This window comes from Lycorma delicatula, chromosome 1 (genome assembly GCF_047948215.1).
Source record: "Lycorma delicatula isolate Av1 chromosome 1, ASM4794821v1, whole genome shotgun sequence".
NCBI classification, from domain to species: domain Eukaryota; kingdom Metazoa; phylum Arthropoda; class Insecta; order Hemiptera; family Fulgoridae; genus Lycorma; species Lycorma delicatula.
The window spans coordinates 359,717,565-359,742,896 of NC_134455.1; the positions used below are offsets into that span (position 1 = coordinate 359,717,565).

General features: G+C 28.9%; 2 protein-coding genes across 4 annotated transcripts in view; one reads left to right on the forward strand and one right to left on the reverse strand.

The window, feature by feature from the left end:
* The window catches only part of LOC142334490 (uncharacterized), a 204,930-nt gene that overhangs the window by 131,335 nt on the left and 48,263 nt on the right, over positions 1 to 25,332 (forward strand). The window lies entirely within an intron of this gene.
* LOC142334486 (farnesol dehydrogenase-like) lies at positions 714 to 23,656 on the reverse strand. Its single transcript, XM_075382555.1, has 7 exons — positions 23,494 to 23,656; positions 20,370 to 20,518; positions 18,299 to 18,470; positions 13,848 to 13,977; positions 8,545 to 8,674; positions 4,705 to 4,842; positions 714 to 878 (listed from the first exon to the last, which is right to left on the reverse strand). The coding sequence occupies exons 2-7, from the start codon at positions 20,499 to 20,501 to the stop codon at positions 804 to 806; spliced, it is 777 nt and encodes a 258-aa protein (XP_075238670.1). The 5' UTR covers positions 20,502 to 20,518; positions 23,494 to 23,656; the 3' UTR covers positions 714 to 803.

The window sequence follows — 25,332 nt, forward strand, 5'->3', positions numbered from 1 at the left end:
TTAATAGTGATCATTGTAAAAATATACTTATTGTGTGGATTTATAACAATATTATTCATACAGAAGGTTAATGAAAGGCAAAATATATTAATAATTTAGCGGTAACAAAAATAAAAATAATAACAAAAATAATTTTTAAAGATTTATGTAAAATTCATCTACGAATATGAAAAAGTTTGGAAGTTTGTTTTGTTAATTTGGAAGTTTCTTCTTAGTTAATTATACGTAAGAAATTCTATTAACATAAATCATAGTTTCCTTTTTATTCTTTCACAATAAAAGGAATTTATTTTCAATCTTCAAAGATGTTTGAAGTTAATTATATAAAAATATACTGCAATCGTGGGTAAGGTTTCAGTAGTAAGATTTTTGTTGATTTTTCACTTCTTTTTTGAATGAATAATATTATGCTTGTTTTAATAAGTTTTAATTATATGATTAATATTACATTTACACCTTATAAACATTATTATTTTGGAGTTATTTTACCCTTTTATTAATAAAATTCCAGGCAGGCGATGATAACGCCCAGGCGTTTTTCGCCCACAAACAAAAAAAAAAATTATTATGAGGTAGCTCCACTAACCTTGAATGTTACACAGTATAGCAATTCTCATGACCGCTTTTTATGGATGGAAGGATACATATAATATATGATATAAGAACTAATTTTATTATAAAATAAAATCCATCAAAAATTGTTTTACATATAGGACTTTTAAAAAATATATTTATTTGAATAAGTAATGCTGTGAACTTTGCAATATGATATAACAAGTGTGCCATGTTTACCACTAGACCAACTATTCACTTTTATTGCTGAGGCTTTTTAATCTTGATGTTTCATCTATGACATGTCGAACCACAATTTCAGTAATCTAAAATAAAAAAAATTAAAATAAATTATTTATTACTAGTAGATTTTTAAAGATGTCATTTATATTTATACAACTTATATTATTTGCCTAATTTTCTACAATTACTTTGTTTAAGTGTGGACAATACCATCAAATTCTTTTGGTAACCTGTTCCAAATTTCATGTTATCATGGATAAATCCTATTATACTAGAGAGTGTTCAAAAATTGATACAGAATGAAGAAGAATGTTTCCTTCTTCTTTTGTTACATGTTTAATTGAGAAAAAATAGGTTACTCAATGCAGCAGAAAAATTAAGTGTCTCCCAATATATTAGATGTGCCAGTTATGCAGGCCTAGCCTCTGCAGCTTTTCTTCCCACTACACACTGAGCTGCAGAATGCTTTATACTAGACATATATACTTCACCAGGAACACTACACAAATTGCAACATATACATTTACTCAACTATTATACAACAAAATCCAACGCAATTTTCTCTTTTATTTACACTCGGTGGTGTTGCGACATCTTATGAAACGCAACCGTAACCTAAGGTGGGAACTACCGTGCCGATAGGTGAATGGCTCTACGTAGTGATTCTCGAACGATGTACTCTGGGCACCAGAACAAATCCAGTTGTATTTAGCTCTAGCTGCAATACGCGTGCGCACTGTTGGAGTGGTCTATTATACCGCCGGTTCTTGTGGGGTCAAAATTTCAGTTCCTTCAATAAATTCTATGATGATTGGTGGTCCATCTGAAAAAAAACCACCAATTTCAGTCCAGTAAAAACCCCTCGGTCAGCTTCGTCTGACGAGGATAATCTTGCTACAGTAGACAAAGATGGTGTCAAGTGTAGGAATGTTCGCTTTGTTGTTCTTCAGAATAATCGGGAAGGTGGCTCCCTTCAAAAGGTCTCACCTTTCCTGATTAACAAATGTGTCACCGGTTGTATTGGTTCTCCGAGGAACATTAGGAAATTACGTGATGGAACAATTCTGGTGGAAACATTTAACGATGAGCAGAGTCGCTCCCTATTACGTCACACCAATATGGGCGGCATAAACATAAGTACGACGTGCCACAAGACCCTAAATACCAGCCGACGGGTAATTTTTTGTCGCGACCTTCTGGAAATGAATTTAAATGAAATTGCTGATGATCTTCGTGTTCGAGGTATTATAGAAATGAAACATATAATGAAACGGTAGAACGGAACAGAAGAACCGACACCGTCTCTTATACTGACTTTCAGTCTTCCTGTTCCACCAGAGAAGATTAAAGTGGGTTACCTCACGGTTCGGGTACGACCATACATACCCAATCCACGACGATGTTTCAGATGCTAAGGGTATGGTCACACTATAACATCTTGCTCGAGAACGGAGATCTGTGCTCGATGTGCTAACGAAGGTCACAACGACACTAACTGCGAGGAAAGTGAAAAATGTGCGAACTGCAGTGGTTCACATACAGCCCGCTCCCAAGATTGCCCAACCTTTAAGAAAAAGAAGGCAATCCCCAAAATCTGTACCAAGCAGAAGCTATCTTTCCCGGCTGCACGCAGGGAATATAGAAAGATAGTTAACTCACGAAACCTCGTCAAACCAGATGTATCTTTCGCCAGCGCTATGTCAAAACAAAGTCCTACAAATGTTCATAATCAGCAGTGCGGATCCTGCAATGAACTTAAGAAACTCATTCAGATGCTTTCTGATCAAGTTGCTTCGCTTACAGCCACTATTTCAGAGCTGACAAAGATGAATAAAAAGTCCTACGTCGCAGTAAATGAATCCAACAGTGGGTCATGTCATCTGTAACGCCAAGTAGAGAAGAACTTGATGATTGGTTTTGGTGTGACGAGGCATGGTTCGACCTTGATGGATACGTAAATGCACAGAATTGACACATTTGGTTTATGAAAAATCCACATCAGCTGTATGGACAAAAAGTGGATGTTTGGTGTGCAATGTCACTTATGCAAATCTTCATGACATTCTTTCATGGTACAACGAACAGTGAGTGCTACATACAAGTGTTGCAACTATTTGTAATCACTATACCTGAAGACCGGCTACAGTACATGTGGTTTGAGCAGGACAATGCTACGGCTCATACAGCCAACAATGACTTTCTTGGATAGGTGTTTTCATGGACAAGTGATTTTGAAGGTTTCGGGCCCCTTTGGTTTCCTGATTTATCCCCTTCTGATTTTTTATTGTTTTTTTACCTTAAGGATGCTGCTTAAGAAACTTATCGTCTCACCATTTTCGAATTGAAGAGTGCAATTGAACTATGTGTTGCTGCAATTCCTCAGCAAACATTTCAACAAATGTTTAAGAGCATGCAACGTTGTATTCAATTATGTGAATCATATAATGAAGGCCACTTTCATCTACTATTGTAACTTATTTATTTTCACTAAAGGTTACATCACTTCTTGAACATTCTGTATAGCAGAATATAGTGAAAATGGTCTGTAAAATCCCAGACATATTTATTTTTTTAATATAAATACCTCTCAGAACAAAGTTTTATTTTTACTATATATCAAATAAAATAATTTTAGACAACATGTTAATTTTTTTCTTGTGCTACCTGATAATTCCATTAATACTTACAATCTACCAGAACCAGTCTTGAACTGAAATTGAAGGAAAATTAGAATTCCAAATTGTTGAATTAATATTTAATAAACAAATTGTCATTGACTACTGAAGTTAAACAAAATTAATTTAATTTCTCAGTGTATTTTGAATAGTTTCTAAGTATTAGAAACAGAAAGAAACAAGTACTGCAAGTCATAATTATGATTACTGTATATAAAAAAAACAATCTGAATTCGATTGTTTTTGACGTCATATAATCCATTCTCATTCCAAAAAAGACATTAAAAAAATTATTGTGTGCACTTTTTCTAGGTAATTTTTTAAGTCTTTTAATTTGTAGCATATTAAACTATTATTTTTTGACAGATTTTGCTGAAATTTAAAAAACATTTTCAATCTATAAGGAATTAGACAGATGCCAAATTATTACTCTTCAAAAATCTTAGAATGATAAATCTACAGTTTTTCAAAATCTATTTCACAGAAATCCACGAGCCAATAAATAAAATATACTGACCCAGTATATCTGCAACATTGGACTGGAATATATGGTTTAAATAAAAAAACTCAGTATTCTAGTTATAGAAAACTTCACAATATTGTTCTATAAAACAGGAAACCATCAACAACTGGAACATTACAAATTTTGTGAAACTAGAGTACACATATTGATATTAACTAAAAAAAGAAAACTGACAAGGGAAGGATTCAGTAATGATTGTTCATTTCAAATAAGTTTTAAAAAAAAGACTTTGGTGTGGGCTGTGAGAGAATTTTACAAACGGGAGGATAATTGGAGGTGGGATATATGCTTTAAGTTTCTAAAAGAATTATTTTTACCTTAACCCAATTGGTGGTTTCTACATATAGCTGTCTTTATGGAAGATGGGTTTACCTGGTATAAAAGTAGTTTTTTTTAGATTGTGTTATTATTTTTTTTTTTATAGTTTAAATATCCAGTTTTAATAACTGCTGTGTACTCTATTTAATTTTAATTATTTACTTAATCATTTGGTGATAAATTAATCATGGCCTTATATATACATATGTGTGTATATATATATATATTATTTATTTTCGCATTTATAAGGAAGTTTCTGGGGTCATATACGGTTTTCTTTATGAAGCTATTTTTATCTCATAAACAATATACTATGAAATTGCCATCTTTATTCAGTTGTAATAAATTTGAAGAATTTAAATAATAAAAATATTTAAATAGTTCAATACATACAAGCACATGTGGTGGTAGTTGTAACAAAAGATCTACAGTCTTTGCGACATCTGATGATTCCAATCCAGCCACTTCAGGGGGTACTTTCATTCCTATTTTGTCCGTTATTTCTGTTCTAACAAATGCAGGACTAATAGTCTAGAATAAAATAAAAATAAAAAGTCATAAATTAATCTGCTTATATATGTTTTTCTTAGAAATCCTTAAATGAAAAAATTTAATCAGTAATTAATTGAAAATTTGATTAAATAAAATACAGAACTGCTATGTTCCGTTTACCATATGTAATTGAGGTGTGCCATACAATTAAATCCTGTTAATTATACAAGAGCTATCCTAAAAGCAAGAATCTTGCAGCGTTTGGTAAAATCCATACATAAATTTAAAACACTGCTGTTTACTGACATTGTTATGTAGTGTTTACCATTTTCCATCCTTTCGTAGGATTTATTACATATGACCATAACATTATAAAATAAATAAGGCAATCAAAATTGCTGCTAATTGTAAAATTTGGGGTGTAATACCATCTTCTGAACTTTCAGCATATAATATCAGTTGAAATTTATACAGAGTAAGCAATTGTATTTGTGGTTAATATAGCTGATACCCAGCGGGTTGGTCTAGTGGATAACGCGTCTACCCAAATCAGCTGATTTGGAAGTCGAGAGTTGCAGCGTTCAAGTCCTAGTAAAGCCAGTTATTTTTACATGGATTTGAATACTAGATCGTGGATACCGGTGTTCTTTGATGGTTGGGTTTCAATTAACCACACATCTCAGTAGTGGTCGAACCGAGAATGTAGAAGACTACACTTCATTTACACTCATACATATCATCCTCATTCATCCTCTGAAGAATTATCTAAATGGTAGTTACCGGAGGCTAAACAGGGAAAGAAGGTTATTAAAGGTTAATATAGCTGATGAAAGAAATTATTATTGGCAAAATATGGGTACTGCATAACATCTGACAACCAATGTCATTTAATAAGTGGCATTTAAATTATATAGAAATTTTGTGTAATGTGATGAAATAGCTTTAAACGAACTACATAAGCAAATAAATTTTACAGAGTTTTAGGGTGACAAACAATTCACAAACGATAGCAAATTCAAATAATCAAGCCACGAACAAAAATATCGAAAATGGAATTTTGAAGTTCATAGAATGTAATAAAAAATGCATTAAATTTTTGGGCAATTTAATATAGTTTTTGTAGTTTCAGTAAATAAACATAATGATTCATATATCCTTTATCAGATGACATATTTATCATTAATTTGTAATGAGTAACTTGTTTGCAGATGTGTGACTCCCATACCAGGCACTCTTTTTTGAAAACAATAACGAAAAACAAAAAAATATTTATATTTTAGATTTGTATCAATTTCAGGCAATAAAGTAATTACTTTTTACTTATTTATTCAGTAAATATTAGTTTATTATATTGTTCATTACATTTCTTTATTTACTCAAACATAATAATCTTTTTATTCAGGCAAAAAGATATGTACAAATATATCACCATTAAATAATCAGTCTAAATTATGAAACAAAGATTCTATTGTTTTTATTAAATCATAAGAGTTTCAAATCTATATCCATTATACAAGGTCTGTAAATAAAAAATGAGATTGGTTCAGAAAATCGTTTTATTTACAATCCAATTATATGTGGACTTGTTATCACCTTCGAAATAGTGCCCTTAGGAAGCCACGCAACACTTCAAACAGTTTCCCCACTCTTCATAGCAGTGCTGGAACTCAGAAACCGGAATATGCTTCAGATGGTCGGTTACATTTTTTTAGGTTTTCTACTGTTCCAAAATTGTGTCCTTTGAGGTGTTTTTTTAAAGTTGGGAACAGGAAAAAGGCGCAGGGACTCAAGTCTGGTGATTAAGGTGGTTGAGAAACTACAGAAATGTTTTTCTTTGTCAAAAACTCATTAAGAGAGTTCAGTGTGTAAGGTGCATTGTCATGATGCAGCATCCAGTTTCCAGTTAACTTTGACGGTTGATCTCACGTGGGCAACTCTTTTCCGCAGTCTTTCAAGAATTTCTCGGTAAACATATTGATTTACAGTCTGCTCTGTAGGCAAAAACTTCTTATGGACAATGCCAATATTATCAAAGAAACAAATTAGCATGGTTATGATTTTGGCTTTGCTCACTTTTGCTTTTTTGGACGTGATGAGTTTGAAGTGTGCCACTGCCTGTTCTGGCATTTTGTTTCTGGGTTGTACACAAATATCCAAGATTCATCATCAGTAATAACATTTTTTTTAAAATTGGGATCGGTTTCAAATCGCCCTAGAAGATTGTGGCACATTTCCACCCTGTTGTTTTTCTGTTCAACAGTGAGGTTTTTGGGACCAATTTGGAACAAACTTTTGTCATGCCCAATTCGCTTGTCAAAATTTGATGTTCAAATTTGATCTGTTGTATGATTCAGATTTAATTGTTCTGCAATCATTCTGACAGTTAATTGCTGGTCATACTGTATCAAGTCTCTGATTTGCTCAACATTGTTGTCACTTTTTGACAATAATGTTCTTTAGGAGTGTGAATCATTCGCAACTGATTCCCGGCCATCTGAAAATGCTTTAAACCACCTTAAAACTTGGGCTCATGACAGAGCGTCATCTTCATACGCCCTTTTCAATTTTTAAAAAGTTTCAGTACCATTCTCGCTGAATTTAACACAAAAATTTGATTGGACAATGTTGCTCATAATTAGAATCACTCATTTTTTTAACGCAAAACAAAAACACGTATCACAGAAAGTTTCTTTACGTCTCATGTGGCAACAATAGACTAAAAATATTAATATCTAATATAAATCAGCTGTTTATATAACCATATATATACTAGTACCTTTACAGAGTTGATATTTTGGCTGCCAAAAATTCTAATCTCATTAGTTTATTTACAGACCTTGTACATCTCCATTATTTTATTTTAATTTCAAATTGTTATAATCAAACTTAGTATTTCACTGATGATTCCAAATTTATCACAAATGCCCTTCAGATCTCAGAGCGTACTTCTTTTGCACACTCAAGACATAAAATGTCATGAGCATTTTAAAAATCATTATAATTGAACTGGCACTTGGCAGAATGATAAATAAAGGTTGGATGAAAAACATGTTACAGTATCAAAAATTTAATGTTGGTTAATTTTTATATAACTGTCTACACTTCAATTTTCTGATAATTTAAAAAAAAAAACTATTTTTTCAGGAAAAATTAGTTCTGAAAATTTCATAGTTAATCTTATCATGATACCTTTCTTAGTTTTCTTAGCTTTTTCATTCGCTGTAATATCTGAACCCGAGATCCCTGCTTCTGTCTACAAATTATCTCGCTACACGACAGCATTGCCTTCACTTCAATCAAATTTTCTATAATTTGTAAAGACCTTTGATAGCAGCGTTTCATACTTTGCATTGAAAAGTGCATGTTACTGCTTGCACGTAATCTGATTTATTGCTTCCAGTTATGTTTTATTTACAAATGGAATTTACTTGAAACAAACATGTTGCTTTGTAACTACCATGAAAATAAAAATAATCAGTCGATACACAATTAGTAGATACACTGGAATGATTATTCAAATGATTTATTTCAGCTGTTATGGTATTACTGATGGATTTAAAAACGCATATTTGTATCCATGACTTTTTCTTTTTTTTATTATCTATAATCCCTGATTTAATTTTGGTCATACAAGGAATATTAAAGCTCTCTTAAATTTTTTAATATTACTTGCAAGAGAATAATATATAATTAGTAAAATGTAGTGGACATTTTCATATAAATTCAATAAATCAGACTTACTGTTACTCTAATTTTGGAATTAGTTTGCCCAAGTTCAGCACGTAGGCCTTCACCAATAGTATTAACTGCTTTCTTTGAAGCAAAGTATGTTGTCATACCAGGCACTGGTGTACTCATATGTGCTGCTGTGCTGTAAAATTTAAATAAATACTCTTAATTATTTTTACTGCACTAACAAATTTTAAACATGGTTTTTTTTTACATATTTTGGAAACATGAATGTATGTATGAGAATACAAACAAATGAATTTTTAATTTGAAAAACTTTTTTAATGATATGTCTCTGTGCTATTTTCATCATGATTAAAAATATATTTTATTTTACCTTTTATTGAAGCCTTCAAGTAAGGTACGACACTGCCAAACAGAAAAACCAGTATTGTTATATCCTGCTGTTGAATATCCTAAGAAAACACATACTTCAAATTATTTTAGGTTTTTAGAAGGAAAAAGTGTCTCCATCTAAATAGTAACATGAAATAATAAAATGTAAAAAACACAACAGATAACAGGGTGAATATTTTCTTCATAATGGTAGCAGTGAAACTGTTGATCCTCTCCTGGTGGGTTGTGTTACCTTTTTGTAATGTTAACCTCGTGCTCCCATTAACATTATAAAACTTTTTATAACTCTTTTTAATATTACTAATAATAATATTATTTACTTTTATTATTAAAGTTTTTTTTTTAATTGAGTAAATGGGCATTGATTTCTATGTCATTAGCCCTCATCATATTCTTTAAAAAGAGAATAAAATCACAAGCACGATTTTCAGATTTAAGGGAGTTTAGGCCCTTTCACATTTTAAATAGAAATGTATAGATATATATACTTACCATTTAGATATTTAAGTAGAACAGATACATACACATACAAAGTGTAAAGGGTGCTATCATTTACATATAACACAAAGATTAAAAATAGAAATTTATCACTCTTTCAAATGAAATGTACAAAAAAATTTATTGACAATACCATGTAAATTGTGAGAACCCTATGTTCAGATGCCGATTCTGGCCTGATTTAGGCCCTAATGTATGGGATTTTCAATCAACATAAAATAAACTGACTTTCATCTAAGGCTTACTACAAATAGGTTAGTAACCCACTGGCATGTAGGTAAACAACTTTTATTACTTCTTTATCATTTTCTAAAACAGGAGATATTTTTTTTAAATTCATGCCTCTTTCTGAGGTTTTTGTATATTGTATATTCTTCCAGTAGAAGCTTAACAGTAAGCGGTTTGTCACATACACTGCTCATTAGATTTTATTCTCCATTTAACAAATACAAATTTGTTATTCACTTGTGGCCGATTCCGAATCTGGTCAATTCCACTAGTTCTTGAAGTCAGTTTTGCATCGCTCTTCCATATAAATGGAGTAATTTTAATTGCATTTATTTTCATGTTTAGTCTTCTGTGTTCATTGCTGTACATGGTTCTGATAGTAATGTTAAACAGTTTTTAATGTCTGCCACTCGAATAGGATTATATCTGTGTTCTCACAAATTGTTATCATTCTGGTAGCTTCATCTGACTGTCATTTCCTGAGATACCAGTATGCCCTGGAGTCTTGCTAATATGCATCGTTGTCCCATTCGGTTTAATACATATTGAATGGACAGGATGTTTGTGATATGGAGATCCTCAATGTTCTTGTTTCGAAAAGCATTTAGTGCGCATAAAGAGTCAGAACATATAAGCACTCTGTCTGAAATCCCTCATGACCCATTTACCCAAAACCATGCTGTGGATTCTACATTTCTCTAAGCCAAATAACATTTTGACATAATTACTGAATTCTGTAAACGGATCTAACAGCCAATTCAGATTCCTCTTGTTATGAGTATATAATTTGATGTCGTCCATGTATTACTGATGAGAGCTTAAAATGTCATGTTCTGCTGAATAATGAGAACCCCCACCCTCTTTATGTTACTGAAACTGTTGGACATAGGGTTCAGTGCAAGGTGGAACTATACAGAGCTCAATGCATCCCCTTGAAATATTCCTCTCTTAATTTCAATTTTATCTTTAAAAATCAGATCTAGACCATTTTGAAAGAGAGCCACTGTTTCGTTCACCTCTTCATTAAAAAACCCATGCACTTCACTATCTGTTTGTCTACCTTATATATACACAGCACCTCCAATAACCAAGTATGTGGTACACTATCAGGTGCTTTCTGATAGTTTATATAAGTCATGTAGAGAGCCTTTCCATTTCTCTTTGCATCAATAATAAACTGTTCCTTGCTTCCCCTACTGTTCCATTTACACCATTTATATTTTTTCGCTACTAGACCATTTAAGTGCAAGTGTTTATTCAACTTTGCTGCCACAATCAAAGTAAAAATTTTACTATAGTTGGAAGACTTGTATTTTTCAGGTTTCACAGGTGGGACCAGCATATTTGGGAGAAGGTACATTACCCCACAAGTAAAGAATTCAGGGACCATTCAGGTTTGTGCAGCAATTCAGCATATAATTTTACAAGTTGCACATGGCAACATGAAAACTGTTTGTATTAAGGTACATTGTGAACCTATTGAGGTCTTTGAGTATTCCCCATTGAGGTCTTTGTAAAATGTGTAAGAAAGTACCATATTATCAATAATAACCCTACCACAAATTGTTCAGCAACAATTGTTATTGTTAAAGTACCATTGCATTGATTCAACCTGATTCTTGAGTATCACAAAAAGTTAATTACTAATACTAATATTAAACATATTTACTATGAACACTGTTACTGAAGTATTGCAGGAAATTATTGGGAACAAAACCAGCCATGCTGGCTTATCTTAACTTTCCAGATCTCAATATCACTCCCATTATGACAGAGAAAATCATAGAATGTCCTATTACACGGTTGGATTGAAAAAAAAAAAAATTCTGAGATTGAGAAATTGATAACAATCAATTTATTACTTGTATAAAAAAATGTTTATTTATCACATTTATAAGAAGAATTTTCAGGATGACACAGAAGCTGTGATAGAAGGTGAAATGTAGTAATTATCAGTAATACAAAAGTTAGCACTTTTTATAATTTGAGTTTTTTTTTTTTTTTTTGCTGAAATTTCTGATGTGTTTAATATGTTGATATTTTCATGTTTACTCTTTTTGATATTTCTGGAAACGCATTAATTATGATTGTGAAATAAAGCTGTATTCTGAAATTATAATTTTAATCTACATTTTACATAGTAAGGTCTAGGAAAGTGACTAATATTTTTGCTTTCCCATGAATTAAAGTAAGATATTAAATTGATTAATGAATATTAGAATACTAGAAAATGTATTTTCATATATTTATAAAGTTTTTTACGTTTGTTATAAAATTTATTTTATTAGAAATATTCAAAAAACATTTACGTGTCAATAAGATGTATTTAAAACTGAATCTCAAAATCATTTTGATTGATTGCATTTAATTGTTTTATTTTTATTGATTGTGATAAATTAGAAATAGTTTTTTGTGATGTTTGTAAAAAAATCCCAAACTTGATGGGGACTCACATCAAAAACCCTCCAGATTAATGGTATAATGGTAGTGTTCCACATAAGTTTTTGTTAATGTCTGTAGTGCAAGTGGATTACATTCTTAGAATAACTAACTATTGAAAAATTGGTTGTATAAAATCAATGACATTCTTCAATTTCTTCTAAGACAAGCATGTGAAAAATATCAAATCTTATATATTTTTGTGAACGCATCTGTAACAAGTTTTATCAGTAGAAAAAAAAAAACAAAACATGTACAGTTGATTTAGACAAATTTCAATTTATCATTATTCGATACCAGTTTATTTAATTAAATTAATTTTTTTATATTTTGCAAATTGTAAAAGGTCCATCACCTTTCCTTATTTTAAACCTTATGAAATGTCTTAATTTCCATTACATAAAATGTCAGTCAGTACAGTAAAATGTAAATACAATATTGAAATTATTCAGAAATATTGTAAAATAAGACCCAACACTTATCCATGTTTATCATTATTTATGTAATTATTATATTTTTTATAATAGAAAAATTCGTAATTGAAGTTGATATTGTAAAAATGACTGTTTCGATCTATTTCATTAATTTTTTACATCACTGATAATTCACTACAAAATTTTATTGAAATTTAGAATTTATATTACAGTATATAAATTCTGTAATTCAATTAATTAGTTTCATAATAGCAAGTCAAAACAAATCTACTTAATATAATAATTCTTCAGCTACTGAAGCAACAGATATCAATATGGCATAATTTTTTACATGTATTAAATCGGTTTTAGTAAATTTTTTTGCAGTTCTACATTAATTTTACAACTGATTTTCAGTAATTAAAAACAGGAATATTATAATATTACTGTTATGATTACTGTTATATTACTGTAGTAATATTATAATGTCCAATAGTGAGTACAATATAAGTTTCAAAAAAAAATAATCATAAATTAAATGATTCCTTTTGAAATTATTCATACTTATTCACTCTGAACCTTTTTCTATAAGAAGGTAGCAAAGGATATTTGAAAATAACTTCAGTAATTATTTACAAAGATGACATGCATTCAAAAGTCAATAATCAAGGCATATGAAATTATGATCATCCTACTCCATCACAATAAACAAGAAAAAAGTATCACTCTACCATCATTTTTAAATTTTACCATATTTGTGTTGTAATATTAATCATGAATTTATTTTACTTTTTCTTAACATATGAGAAAGGAATAAAAGTTAATTTTTCTGATGTTATACGAAGTTCTGAAATTCATTTAATTTTATAATTTAATCTTGTTAACAAGTTACCAGTAACTGAAATCAGTCGACACAAATCTCAATTATAAAGTATAATCAACAACAAATAATAAACAGCTGATACAGATTATACAAAAAATAAAAAATATAAACACAAGAGTATTGATACAAATTCAAAATTTTATACCCGCCACTACGGGAATGTATATTTTTTTGATTTTCATTTTAAAATGAAAATTTTAAAATTTTTATTTTTATTTTTCATTTATAATTTATATATTTTATTTTTCATTTTAAAATGAAAAATAAGTCAAAAAATATGATAAAGCAACACTTTTTTGTACATTTATAATCAGTACAATGAAAACAACGTGTACCTAGATTATTGACCTTTGAATGTGTGTCATCTTTCTAAATAATTTTAATTTTTAAAAGAAGAAACCAGAAAATGAGTAATTTCATTTAATGTTATGTTACGTTTTGTTTTTTTTTTAATGTAAAAATAAAGGTTTTAATAAATGTAAATGATTTTATCTTACCTGCTAATGTTTATAATATAACCATCATCAATGTTGTGTTTTCTCATTGACCTTAGTCCTTCTCGGCTGCATATCTGTAGTGCTATTACATTGATTTCATACAGTTCCCGCCATATATTTGTGCTTGTAGCTGAAAAGTAAATATTTTTCTAAAAATTTACTATCATTATTTTGAACAGTCCACCTTGTTATTCTAATTTTTATTAATCAATTAATTAGAAGAATTAAAAGAAGTTTACTTTTAAATGGCATCAATTATTATGGAGTCATTAAGCATTAATAAACATTAAATACCTGAAATATTGTTTAAATCTGTTGTTTACAAAAACATTGATTTATTAATCAATGAAGTAGCTATCATTTGTTCAGAATAAAATTGTAATGCCAGTAAAATTAATGAAAGACAATAAAATATCATATTCAAATTAAAATACGCCCAAAGTAAGTGCTTGATCTAGGAAAATGAGTTAAAGAGTAAGGGTCTATTCAAACCTTATTCAAAAATGAATCCTCAAAAATGCAGAAGCTGAAGGGATCAGCATGGGGGAAATAAAATAAATTGTATGAAATTTGCTGATATAATTTTTAGGATATAAAGCATAATGTATTCAACAGATGATATGAAAATGAATTTTATGAAAAGACCAAAGTAATAAAAATAGCAGGTAATAAGTCATAGAATTTTGGCATGAAATAAGGAAGAAGTATTATGTAAAATAGAAAACTCCAAAATTACAAGTTAAGTAAAAATAGCAGTAACAATGATACATGAAGAATCATTAAAAAAACAGCTATTCTATATTAAGATAGAGTGACTTGTAAAGAAGCGTTTTGTGAAGTATTGTATTTAGATTATAATAATATATGAATGTGAAATATGTACAAAAAAAAGAGAAAATTGTGAAGGCATTTGTAATGTTGACATGAACGAGACTGCAGCCATACCATCAAGTAAGGACTGATTAAAACCTTACTAGAAAGTGTAAAGTAGAAATGGTCAAAATGAATTAAAATCATGTAAAATGTAAAAGGAAATTATGCTACCCACAAATCAAAAATTTAACTAGAAAAAGCTAAACAATTATGCAGGCCTGTGTTTTTAATGATCAAACATTTTTTTTCAATTTGATAGCTGATTCATATGTATTTTTGGGCAAGGATCACAAGAATTTTCACAAAAACGCTTCAATAATTTTTCTAAAACATACAACTAATTTTTAATAAATTTAGAATTTATTTACAATTTATATGAAAATCATAATTACTGTAAAATATCATTAAAACTAATGAAAACACAGTAAAATACTATTTACGTTTTTTTTTTTTAAATAGCACCAGAAGCTAACAATTTTTTTTTCTTTTGCCTTGAACCTAAAAGTTCAGTGGAGTCCTTAAGAAGGTATAAGTCCCTCACCAAATCATTTAATTCAGATTGCTTCAACAGTTTCACGTCATCACTTACAGAATTATAATCATCATTTCCATCACCCAGTTGATTAACACAAGCCGTGACACTGTTTCTTCATTACATATATCTTCTAATTTATATGGTGGTGAATGAAAGGTATTTCTGGCCCATGAGATACAGAATGTATCAATGATCGAGGGCTTGGGTAAAAAATATCTTTTTTGTTTTTTAAATTGAATCCCTGTGCTTTACATGAACAAAAGTAAGTAATAATCACCACTATGATTGGTTGGTTCTCTCTAAATTAGAGGCACTCCAAAGCAGAAAGATTTTTTCTTTGTAACCACTGGTGGAGCTCTTCAACACTGAACAAACCTTATAAAGAGCCCAAGATTTCCCTTGGTTATTAAATTTCATACCAAAATATGCAAAATATACTTTTTTTCTGAATATTGTAATGTTTTTTGTTTTTTTTTTGATAGCAAAGTTTCTATAAATATAGCAAAAAGAGATTGGCGCATTGACAAAGCCTTTTGACGCCTTTAGAATTTACTTAATGAAAAGTTGTAAAATATAAGTATACTTACTTGGAAAATATAAAAAAATTATAATATATATTAAAAGAATGTTAAACAAATAAAGATGTCACAAGCTAATAAAAAAAATGCATACCACAGTTGTAAAAAAAGGTACTAAACTTAATTTTTTGTCTAGAATAACTGATATAGTATTAGGGAGGCAGACATACAGTAACAGTAAAATTATTAGACATGTAGTAAGACAAAAATGGCTGTATGAGCAGTTATATATTTATTACTACTTTTATCATAAATCCAGTACATTTTTATTAGAATTTCAACTTCCTGCATCTTCATACATAAAAAAATAATTTTTTTTATTTAAACAACAGTTTTACACAATGATTCTTTATTATAGGCTAACATCTCTAGATAGAACAAAAAACAACAAATTGTGAAAAAACCTTACATGATGGAATTAATTTTCAAACTATTTTTCTTATTTTCAATACCAAAAAAATCTATTTATATTACTAGATAGATTTCAGATAATTTTATCATCACAGATCTGTTTTATCATGAAGGGAATATTATCCAAATGGGTAGTAATTATGCTAACCTGATAATGAGGACTGTACAACAGTTTTATTTAAATTTAATTTAGTTACAATCTGTTTAATGGTAACTTTATGAGAATTTTGTTTATGAATGTATTAGAGGTTTTGAACAAGATCTTTAATAAACACATACAAGTAATAAGAAGAGCAAGAGATCAAGCACATTTTTTGTAGTAACACTTTAATACGAGGATTCTTATTGAGGATATGTGCTAATTGAAATATAACATCTCAATTCTTTTGATAGTTGGTAAAGTACAACTTGGACCAGCTGTTAGGAGTTCCTCTGTATAAATCAACTAATTTTACCAGCAGTTCTTCAATGTCAATCTAACTAATCGAAAATAGTGTGACATCACACCCATAATCTACCAATTACGTGAATCTGTAGTCTTCACCAGATTTTTCCTAATATTTAGTATTACAATTATTTTATATAAAGTTAAAAAATTATATAATTAAAAAAAATACAAAAATTAAATACAGAATAAATTTACTCTTCATTTCAATCACATTTTGAAAAAAATAAAATGAGTCATCACTTTTCAATATAGTTGCAAATTCTAATATTAAAATTATTTGCTGATGTGTTTTCATACTAATTATGGTTAAGCTATTATTCTCATTAAGTAGAATATGTAGTAGCTATGTTTAACCAAACATTAACAATCATTACAGCTTAGGAATTTTTTTCCAGTATTTTGCAGTCCCTTATTAGCAGACATCAAAACTTAAGATTTAATTTAAATTTCTATTTTAGAAGACAAATAGCTTTTATCCAAAACTGGAGAATTTTAATCAAGTTTAAGTTAATAATTTATCATTTAATTACTAATAGAAACTTTATTAAATTTCTTTTATTTGATTTTTTTAACACTTAAAAAAATGTTAATAATTTTTCTGCTTGTAAAATACACATGGATATTGTTCAAAAATAATATTAAGCAAAAAATATATTAAAAAAACTTTTTAAAAACCACTCTTACATTAAACGCACTAAAAAATAAGAAATAATTTTAGGACGGCATCCCACAATGGATTTCACAACAAGCTTTGATGGTGATATGTAAGATTATATGAAAGTCATAGATTCTAATCAAAAATTTTGTTTTTAATGATTGGCCTAAAGAGTGGGGTGCTAATGTCAAAGTACATATCTTTGCACTCCACTTTTCGACCAATCATTACACATATGAAAGAATTGGCAAAAACATCAAATTTTTTGATTTGAAGCTATGAATTTCACATAATCTTACATACCATCATCAAAGCTTGTTGTCAAATCCATTCTTGAGATACCATCCTAAATTTATTTACTACTTTTTAGTTTCTCCAACTATCAACAATATTTTATAAAATGTTACTTTACTATACTTTGATGTTCATCTTCTTATTCAATCCTCTCTCTACCTTTCTTTCTTTTTCTGTTTAGCCTCTAGAACAATGCAACGCTTCATAGGATGAATGAGGATGATAAGCATAAGTGTAAATGAAGTGTAGTCTTGTACCGTCTCAGGTCAACCATTGCTGAGATGTGTGGTTAATTGAAACCCAACCATAAAAGAACACCGGTATCCACGAGTTAGTATTCAAATCCGTATAAAAGTTACTGCCTTTACTAGTATTTGAACCTTACAACTGTTAACTTCGAAATCAGCTGATTTGCCAAGACGTGTTCACCACTAGACCAAACTGGTAGGTCATCCTAGCTCTATCTGCCATTTTATAGCAGCTTTGGGTACACTTAGATCATCAATTTTTACTACATGATCACTCATTTTAACCAATTACACCCTAATGTTTTTATAATACATTGTTCCAATAATATAAGTTCCCTTTCATGTATTAAGATTAATATTTTTAATAATTTAAACAATCTATATATTTTGACAAATTTATTAAACCTACCTTCTATTGGGCTGATTTTTGTAGCAATTCCTGCGTTGTTGACCAAAATATGAATACCTCCTAAGTTCTTTTCTACCCATTCAAAAGCAGATAGAATATCTTCTTCTTTTGCAAGATCTGTTTTTACTGGATGAAATTTTCCCTTTTGCCCCTTTAATTTATTTTTCAGTTCCTAAAAATCATATAATTAATATGAAATTGAAAATGTTTACTTATTTCTAAACAGTTGCAAAATTAAATCTGAATCCTCACTTGATAAAGAATTAGACAAAAAAAAAGAAAACATACGGGTTCACACAAATGTATTATTAAAAAACTTACAAAACATAGCACTAAATATGTTATATTGCATTAAAATATACAATTAAGCATAAATAAGGTATAAAAATGAAGTATATAATTGAAATAATAAAACAGTTTAGTGATGTACTTAAATGTACAAACATTTATGTAATGTGATTATAACACTTAACATTTCACTTGCTAAAAAACAAATAGTATAAATCTAAATTCAATTTTTTCACTACTTTAAACACGTTTATCTCAATGCATTCTAGATGCACTCATCCTCTAGCTAATAAAAGATCACTTATTCTGATGAATAGCAACACAATTAGATTCAGGACTATCAACTTATTAGCCAGTTGATATAGCAGGGTGTTGATTACTATACCATCTTAATCTAGGATTCAGTTCCCAGTAAGGGAACTAAATACTGGTAAAAGGTATTATTTATTCATCTATCCTTCATCAAACGTTTCTTATTAAAATTCCATAAAAGATGAACCTAAATAAAAAAACAAAAAAAAAAAATACTATCTTTCAAAAAACTAAATTAGTAGTAAAAAATAACTTTTCATCAATCATACTGCTGTCATGAAGCAAGAGTATAAGACATTATACTCATTATCATAAGAAGAAATTTGTTAATGATTGCTATGAAAAAATACATTTAAAGTTTCTTTTCACTTTTGTTTATGAAAATGCCTCGCATTCTCTTATATTCATGCAGTTATATGTTCAAAAATGTCAATGTCATATAATTACAATTCAAAATATAGTTTGTAATGAATGTTTTATTTACTTTTAATACATTAAATTTTAATGTCAACCCTACTGAATGTTTTTCACTACCAATATTTATTATTTTAGAGTAACATATGTGCAACAGTAAAACTGCATAATTGCATTAAAAAAACTTTTTCGATCTATTAATAGTTGATTGAAAATTGAACTTGATTGAAAAGTGATATGGTTTTAAGGTGATGTTCAGTTTTGTATATGTAGAATTTTTCGTAATGTGATTTTACCAGTCAAACAGAATAATATAATGTAAAGAGATGTAAAGATGTAATGTAATTTCATTCATTTATTATTAGATTTAGAAGTTACTGAAAAATAAAGATAAAGTATTGTGCATATTAAATGTTCATTACATCAGATATTAAAATAGTTTATCATAAAAATTTAATTAAAAAATTGTTGAAAATTTAAAAAGTTTATTTAAAACCAAATTTCTACAAAAGTTGGTATTAAATTAGGATACAATTTTTTTAATGATGCAACTTGTTAAAAAGGTGGTACTTTTCTGCAAAAGTTGTAAGATTCGTACAATCTAAAGGGTTAACATGTCTTGGCTTGGAGAAATACAATGTAACATTTTAGGTTTGGTTCTGTCAATCACTACTTAAAGTGAGTTGGAGACATGAGGATTGAAATAAAGATTTAATTAAAAGGCTGGATACTAGCAAGGGATAGTTATGATTTTTAAAAGAATAAAGCTGGAGGAATCTTTAGAGTTCAAAAGACATCTGAAAGAATTATTGACTTCCATGATGCAAATTTCAAGTAAATATCATGGGAAACTGAGGTCCAGGCAGATGAAGAATTTAAGGTGCACTTTTTCTGGTCAACTTACTCTTTATTTTTTAGACAAAGTTGTAATTGCCCAGATGTTTGCCAACAATCAATAAAAGACAAAGTATACAAACAGGAATAGTTTATATGCACTGAATTGATTAGTGTGTTAATTATATTTGAAGAGCATTCTTATTAAAACACAAATACTTACTTCAAGTCTATCCAATCTTCTTGCAAGACCGACCACATTCATGCCAATATTAACCAATGATTCTGCAATAGCTGCACCAATTCCTGAACTGGCTCCTGTAACCACAGCTACTTTCCCTTTCCAGTTTTCCATTCTTTTGGAATTATTATCTTAAAATAATATTGTATAAGAAGGCTCGTTAAATTACAAGAAGAAGAATATTTAATAATTTAAAGATTATGATATATTTGAGTTTTTTTAGCTTTTTTTAAGAATAAATATTTTTATTACACTCTGCTACTGTAAAAAAGTACTTTTTAATTTATGTAATTTTTCAAATACAAAATAAAGTAATTTTAATAAATATAATTACATTACTACAGTGGCGGCAATGAATCGGGTTATTTTGCAACACTGTTTTTCAGAGTTAGAATCGAGTAGGAATGAAACCGCTACTGCCAATTTGTAGATTATTGATATGCGTTTAGTTGCAATGGAGCCGTGAGATGGAAAACACCCACTGGTTTTTGGTCTAGTGGTGAACGCGTCTTCGCATCTAAGTTGATTTGGAAGTAGAGAGTTCCAGCGTTCAAGACCTAGTAAAGCCAGCTATTTTTACACGGACTTGAATACTAGATTGTGGATACCGGTGTTCTTGGGTGGTTGGGTTTCAATTAACCACACATCTCAGGTATGGTCGAACTGAGAATGTACAAGACTACACTTCATTTGCATTCATACATAATATCCTCATTCATCCTCTGAAGTAATATTTGAACGATAATTACCGGAGGCTAAAAAGGTAAAAGACTGAACTGTTGAAGCCCACTGGGCTGGTCTAGTGGTTCAGCTCGTCTATTGCAAATCAGCTGATTTCAAAGTCGGGAGTACTAAGGTTCAAATCCTAGTAAAGGCAGTTACTTTTATACGGATTTTAATACTAGATCGTGGATATCGGTGTTCTTTAGTGGTTGGGTTTCAATTAACTACACATTTGAAGAATGGTCAACCTGAGACTGTAGAAGACTATACCTCATTTAGATTCATATATATATATCTTCATTCATCCCCTGAAGTAATACCTTACGGTTCCAGAGGCCAAACAGAAGAACAGAGAGAGATTGTGAACAATAAACAAGCTCCGCCCTTGAACAATGAAATGATGAAATGTATGACATATAAATGAGGTGTACTTTTGTACAGGCCAACCATTCCTGATACCTGTGGTTGGTTAATTGGATCCCAACCACCAAGTACTCAGGTATCCACTATCTAGTATCTAAATCCGTATAAAAGTAACTAACCTTTATTATTTATTAGGATTTTAACCTTTGACTTCAAAAATCAGTTGTTAAAGTAACTGATTTGTGATACTACTAAAGCCCGGTGGACTCATTTTAATATGTAGCTAAGTTTTTTTTTTACCTATTTTATTCTCATTGAATGAGTTCTAAATAATTTATTGCACTATTTTATGTTTACCTTCACTTTATTCATTTTCTACAATCTCTGTAAAAGTAAATTCACCCAAATGAACCTTACATGATTGTATTATATTAAGCGAAGTTATTTTAATAAAGGGTTTGTCAAAAAAAATTGGGTGAAATATATACTTGAACAATATTTCCTTATTTTTATAGTTGTCCAATTAGATATTTGGGTCTAACATGTTGCCTGTTACACATAAAACAACAATACTTTACTACACTGCTACAAATATATTTTCTAAAATTCTGTTTAATTATATTAAAAAATCTGATGTGGACACTACATGATTTCATTGTACGCCTATAGTTACATATATATATATTTTTTTTTTTAAAAGTAAAGAAAACATTATTTCTGTAATAACTTGTGATTTTTTTACCATATTTTTTTTATTTTTTATTTTTTTATTTATTTATTGTTGTTATTGAATTATTATATGTTGTACACATATTTTTACAATCAGAGGCTAATAATTATTAATAAATCAATACATTTAAATAAAATTAAAAAAAATGTTAAAAAAGGAGATGAATCAGATTTGAACCGATGTGCCTTCCCCTTGTCAGATTCAAATATTTCATTAATTAAAATTTTATTTGGGTATAACTCTGGAACCAATGAAAATTAGTACCACTTACTATATATCTTTGAAAAGCTCTCAATGGGGGCTTATGACTGCAGTTAAGAAAAAGTGTAAAATCCAGACTTCTTGGATTTTGGGCTTTTTTGCAATCAAAAGAGGAGGTGCACAACTAGATGTTACAACAGTCCTAAATCCAAAATTTCAACATCCTGAGGCTAATCGTTTTTTCCCAGTAAGCCATGCTCTTCAAGTCAGTTGCACAAGTTAAACAACATATATATAGGGCCCATGGTTTGTCTTTGTCTCAACCAACCAATATAAAGTTTATAAGCTTTCTTAATTAATGAAGTCATTGTCCTCCTATGAGATTTCAACATAAATTGTACACAAATATAACGAAAAAACATTACTGTTATTCACACACTTCTGAGAAGACACGTTGAAACACTGAAATTCAGTGGTAATAATCACAACTGATGTAGTTGTTATTTTTATAACTCCAGAAAATTGTGAAACAGAGATTAGAAAGAATAATATTACCAATATTGCTTTTTATTATTTATTTATAACACTTTGTGAAGCATCATTGTGCATCTCAGGTATGAATTACAATAAAAATCAATAAAAATGTATTTCTCAAAAGTTGAGGGTGATGGGAATAAAATTTAAGAATTTTTGGCATTTAGCAGTTACGTTTTTAATTATTTCAGTTTTAGTTTTTCATCAAACAAAATCATTGTTTCACAGTGTAATTTTTTAATATAATCTTTTGAAACTGGTTTTTGATTTAGTTACCAAAGACAATCAAATCTAGTAAAGATTATTATCCCTGTTTTTCAGTAAGTAAAATTAAATGCTTCTGACCAACTGCAGTTTCATTATTAATAATTCTGACTGACTTTTCAGATTTTTTTAAAAATGTTTGTAAATTACTTCCCACCAGCTTGAACAAATGTTTAATAATAATAATTATGAAAATATAATAAAATAATTTTTAGATGTTATATAACATGTAAGAATTAATTTGAAATATTCAGTTAGACATAATAATAACTATTCATATAAGGTACTTACTTTTGCTTCTACTTCCTTTAAAAATGTCTGGATTGAACTGTCTTCAAAGCTGTTTGATAGTTGAATGATTATTACCATAAAACAAAATTGTCAATATATACTTGTATGTACAGAGATTATGTTTTGTACAAGTGATTTCTTGAACTTGGCATAAAAGAAAACAGATCGTTGAACTACATTAATATTGTGTAACATGGTGTAATATCTTTTGTGTTTTTATTTTATTATTATGAAATATTCTGAGTATATTAATGTTTTGTAACATACTTAAGTAGATAATTATTAAACGTTTTTATTCTAAGTAGGTACTTATTAAAAAAATATAAAAATACCTGATAGGAAAATAACATCATTGTATTCCTTTAATACTTAAACTAATTATACTTTTCCCATGTTTCAGAGAGAAACCTTATTTCAAGTTCTGTAGTAGTTACTTATGTCATTTATTTGCCATATTTTCTTTATTAGATTCAGGTTTTCCTGTCTTTGGAATTTCTTACTAATGATCTTATTCATATATGCAGCATTTTCTTACAGCCCATCTGTATGATAAATAAAGTGTGTTTTATTTAAATTGCTGAAATTTTTAAATTAATAAAACTGACCTTACTTAATGTAATTTAATTAAAAGACCTTCTGTTAAAACATCCTGAAAATAACACTTACGTTATTTTGGTGCTGATTAGAAAAATCTAAAGTATTGAATATTTAGCTATGATTTGTTGTTCAATGTTTTTTGTTATGTTAAGAATAACATTTCGTGTAAGGTAACAAATTTAATAATTTTGAGTAAACTTTCAAGTCTTATTTTGTTTGCAACTTACATAAATTATCAAACATGGGTTTGTTACTTCATTCTATCAATGTTGATACTGTGTAACCTTTAATTTCCAAAAGTTATTTATTACTTAGTTACTTAGTGTTACTTTATATCTCTTGCAATTAAGTACTGTATGAAGTTTAAAAATTAAAAAATATTGAATTGATAACACAAGATTACATATTCAATTCTCTTTATATTTTCAATTTTTCATTCAGTAACAAATTACAGGTTAGAATGTTGATATTTTTTTTATTTTGCCACTGAGCAAACACTTGAAATTTTAAGGAAAAAATAAATACTACGATGTTATCTTTCATTTTTACAATTTTTTTTCTATTATTTATTTATTTTAAGGCCCATTAAAAATACCTTCTAGTGATTTAATACAAATCGTTGTCTCATTTGTTAAAACATATTGTATAAGTTGACATAGGTTAGTTCATTATATGAATTTTTCTTCAATGAAGTTGTTTATCCTTTTATAACTTAAATGTTATTCAATACTTCAATGTATTTTTTTTTAGTTCTATTTATTGTGTAAATCTCTAGTACTAAGTGTTAAAAGGAATTTTTAAATAATTGTAAGATATTACAATGCTCAAGTAGAAAGAAGAGTACATATAAAAAGTACAGCATAACTGGATGCACTACTGTATAACCCTTTATGGATTATATTGTGATTAATTACACATATATTCACAGTCCAAACAACTCTATCTCTTGTCTTCTGTATTAATCATTATGAAAACCTGCTGTCGATAGAAGATATATCATTTTGCTTTTTATATTGTATTGGTGGAGATATTAATACTGAATTTACTATAATACCATGCTCAATAAAATTTGATATCAGCATGTACTAAGTATATCTATTATATAATATCATTTACCAGAAATTACTTCTCAAACAAAACAAGAAAATAAAAAAATAGACCTCGAAATGATAGATGTGCAAAATAGTGACTACGTGGATATATTATCAAAGTCTGTAGTCAACTTGTGACCAAAAAAGTGAT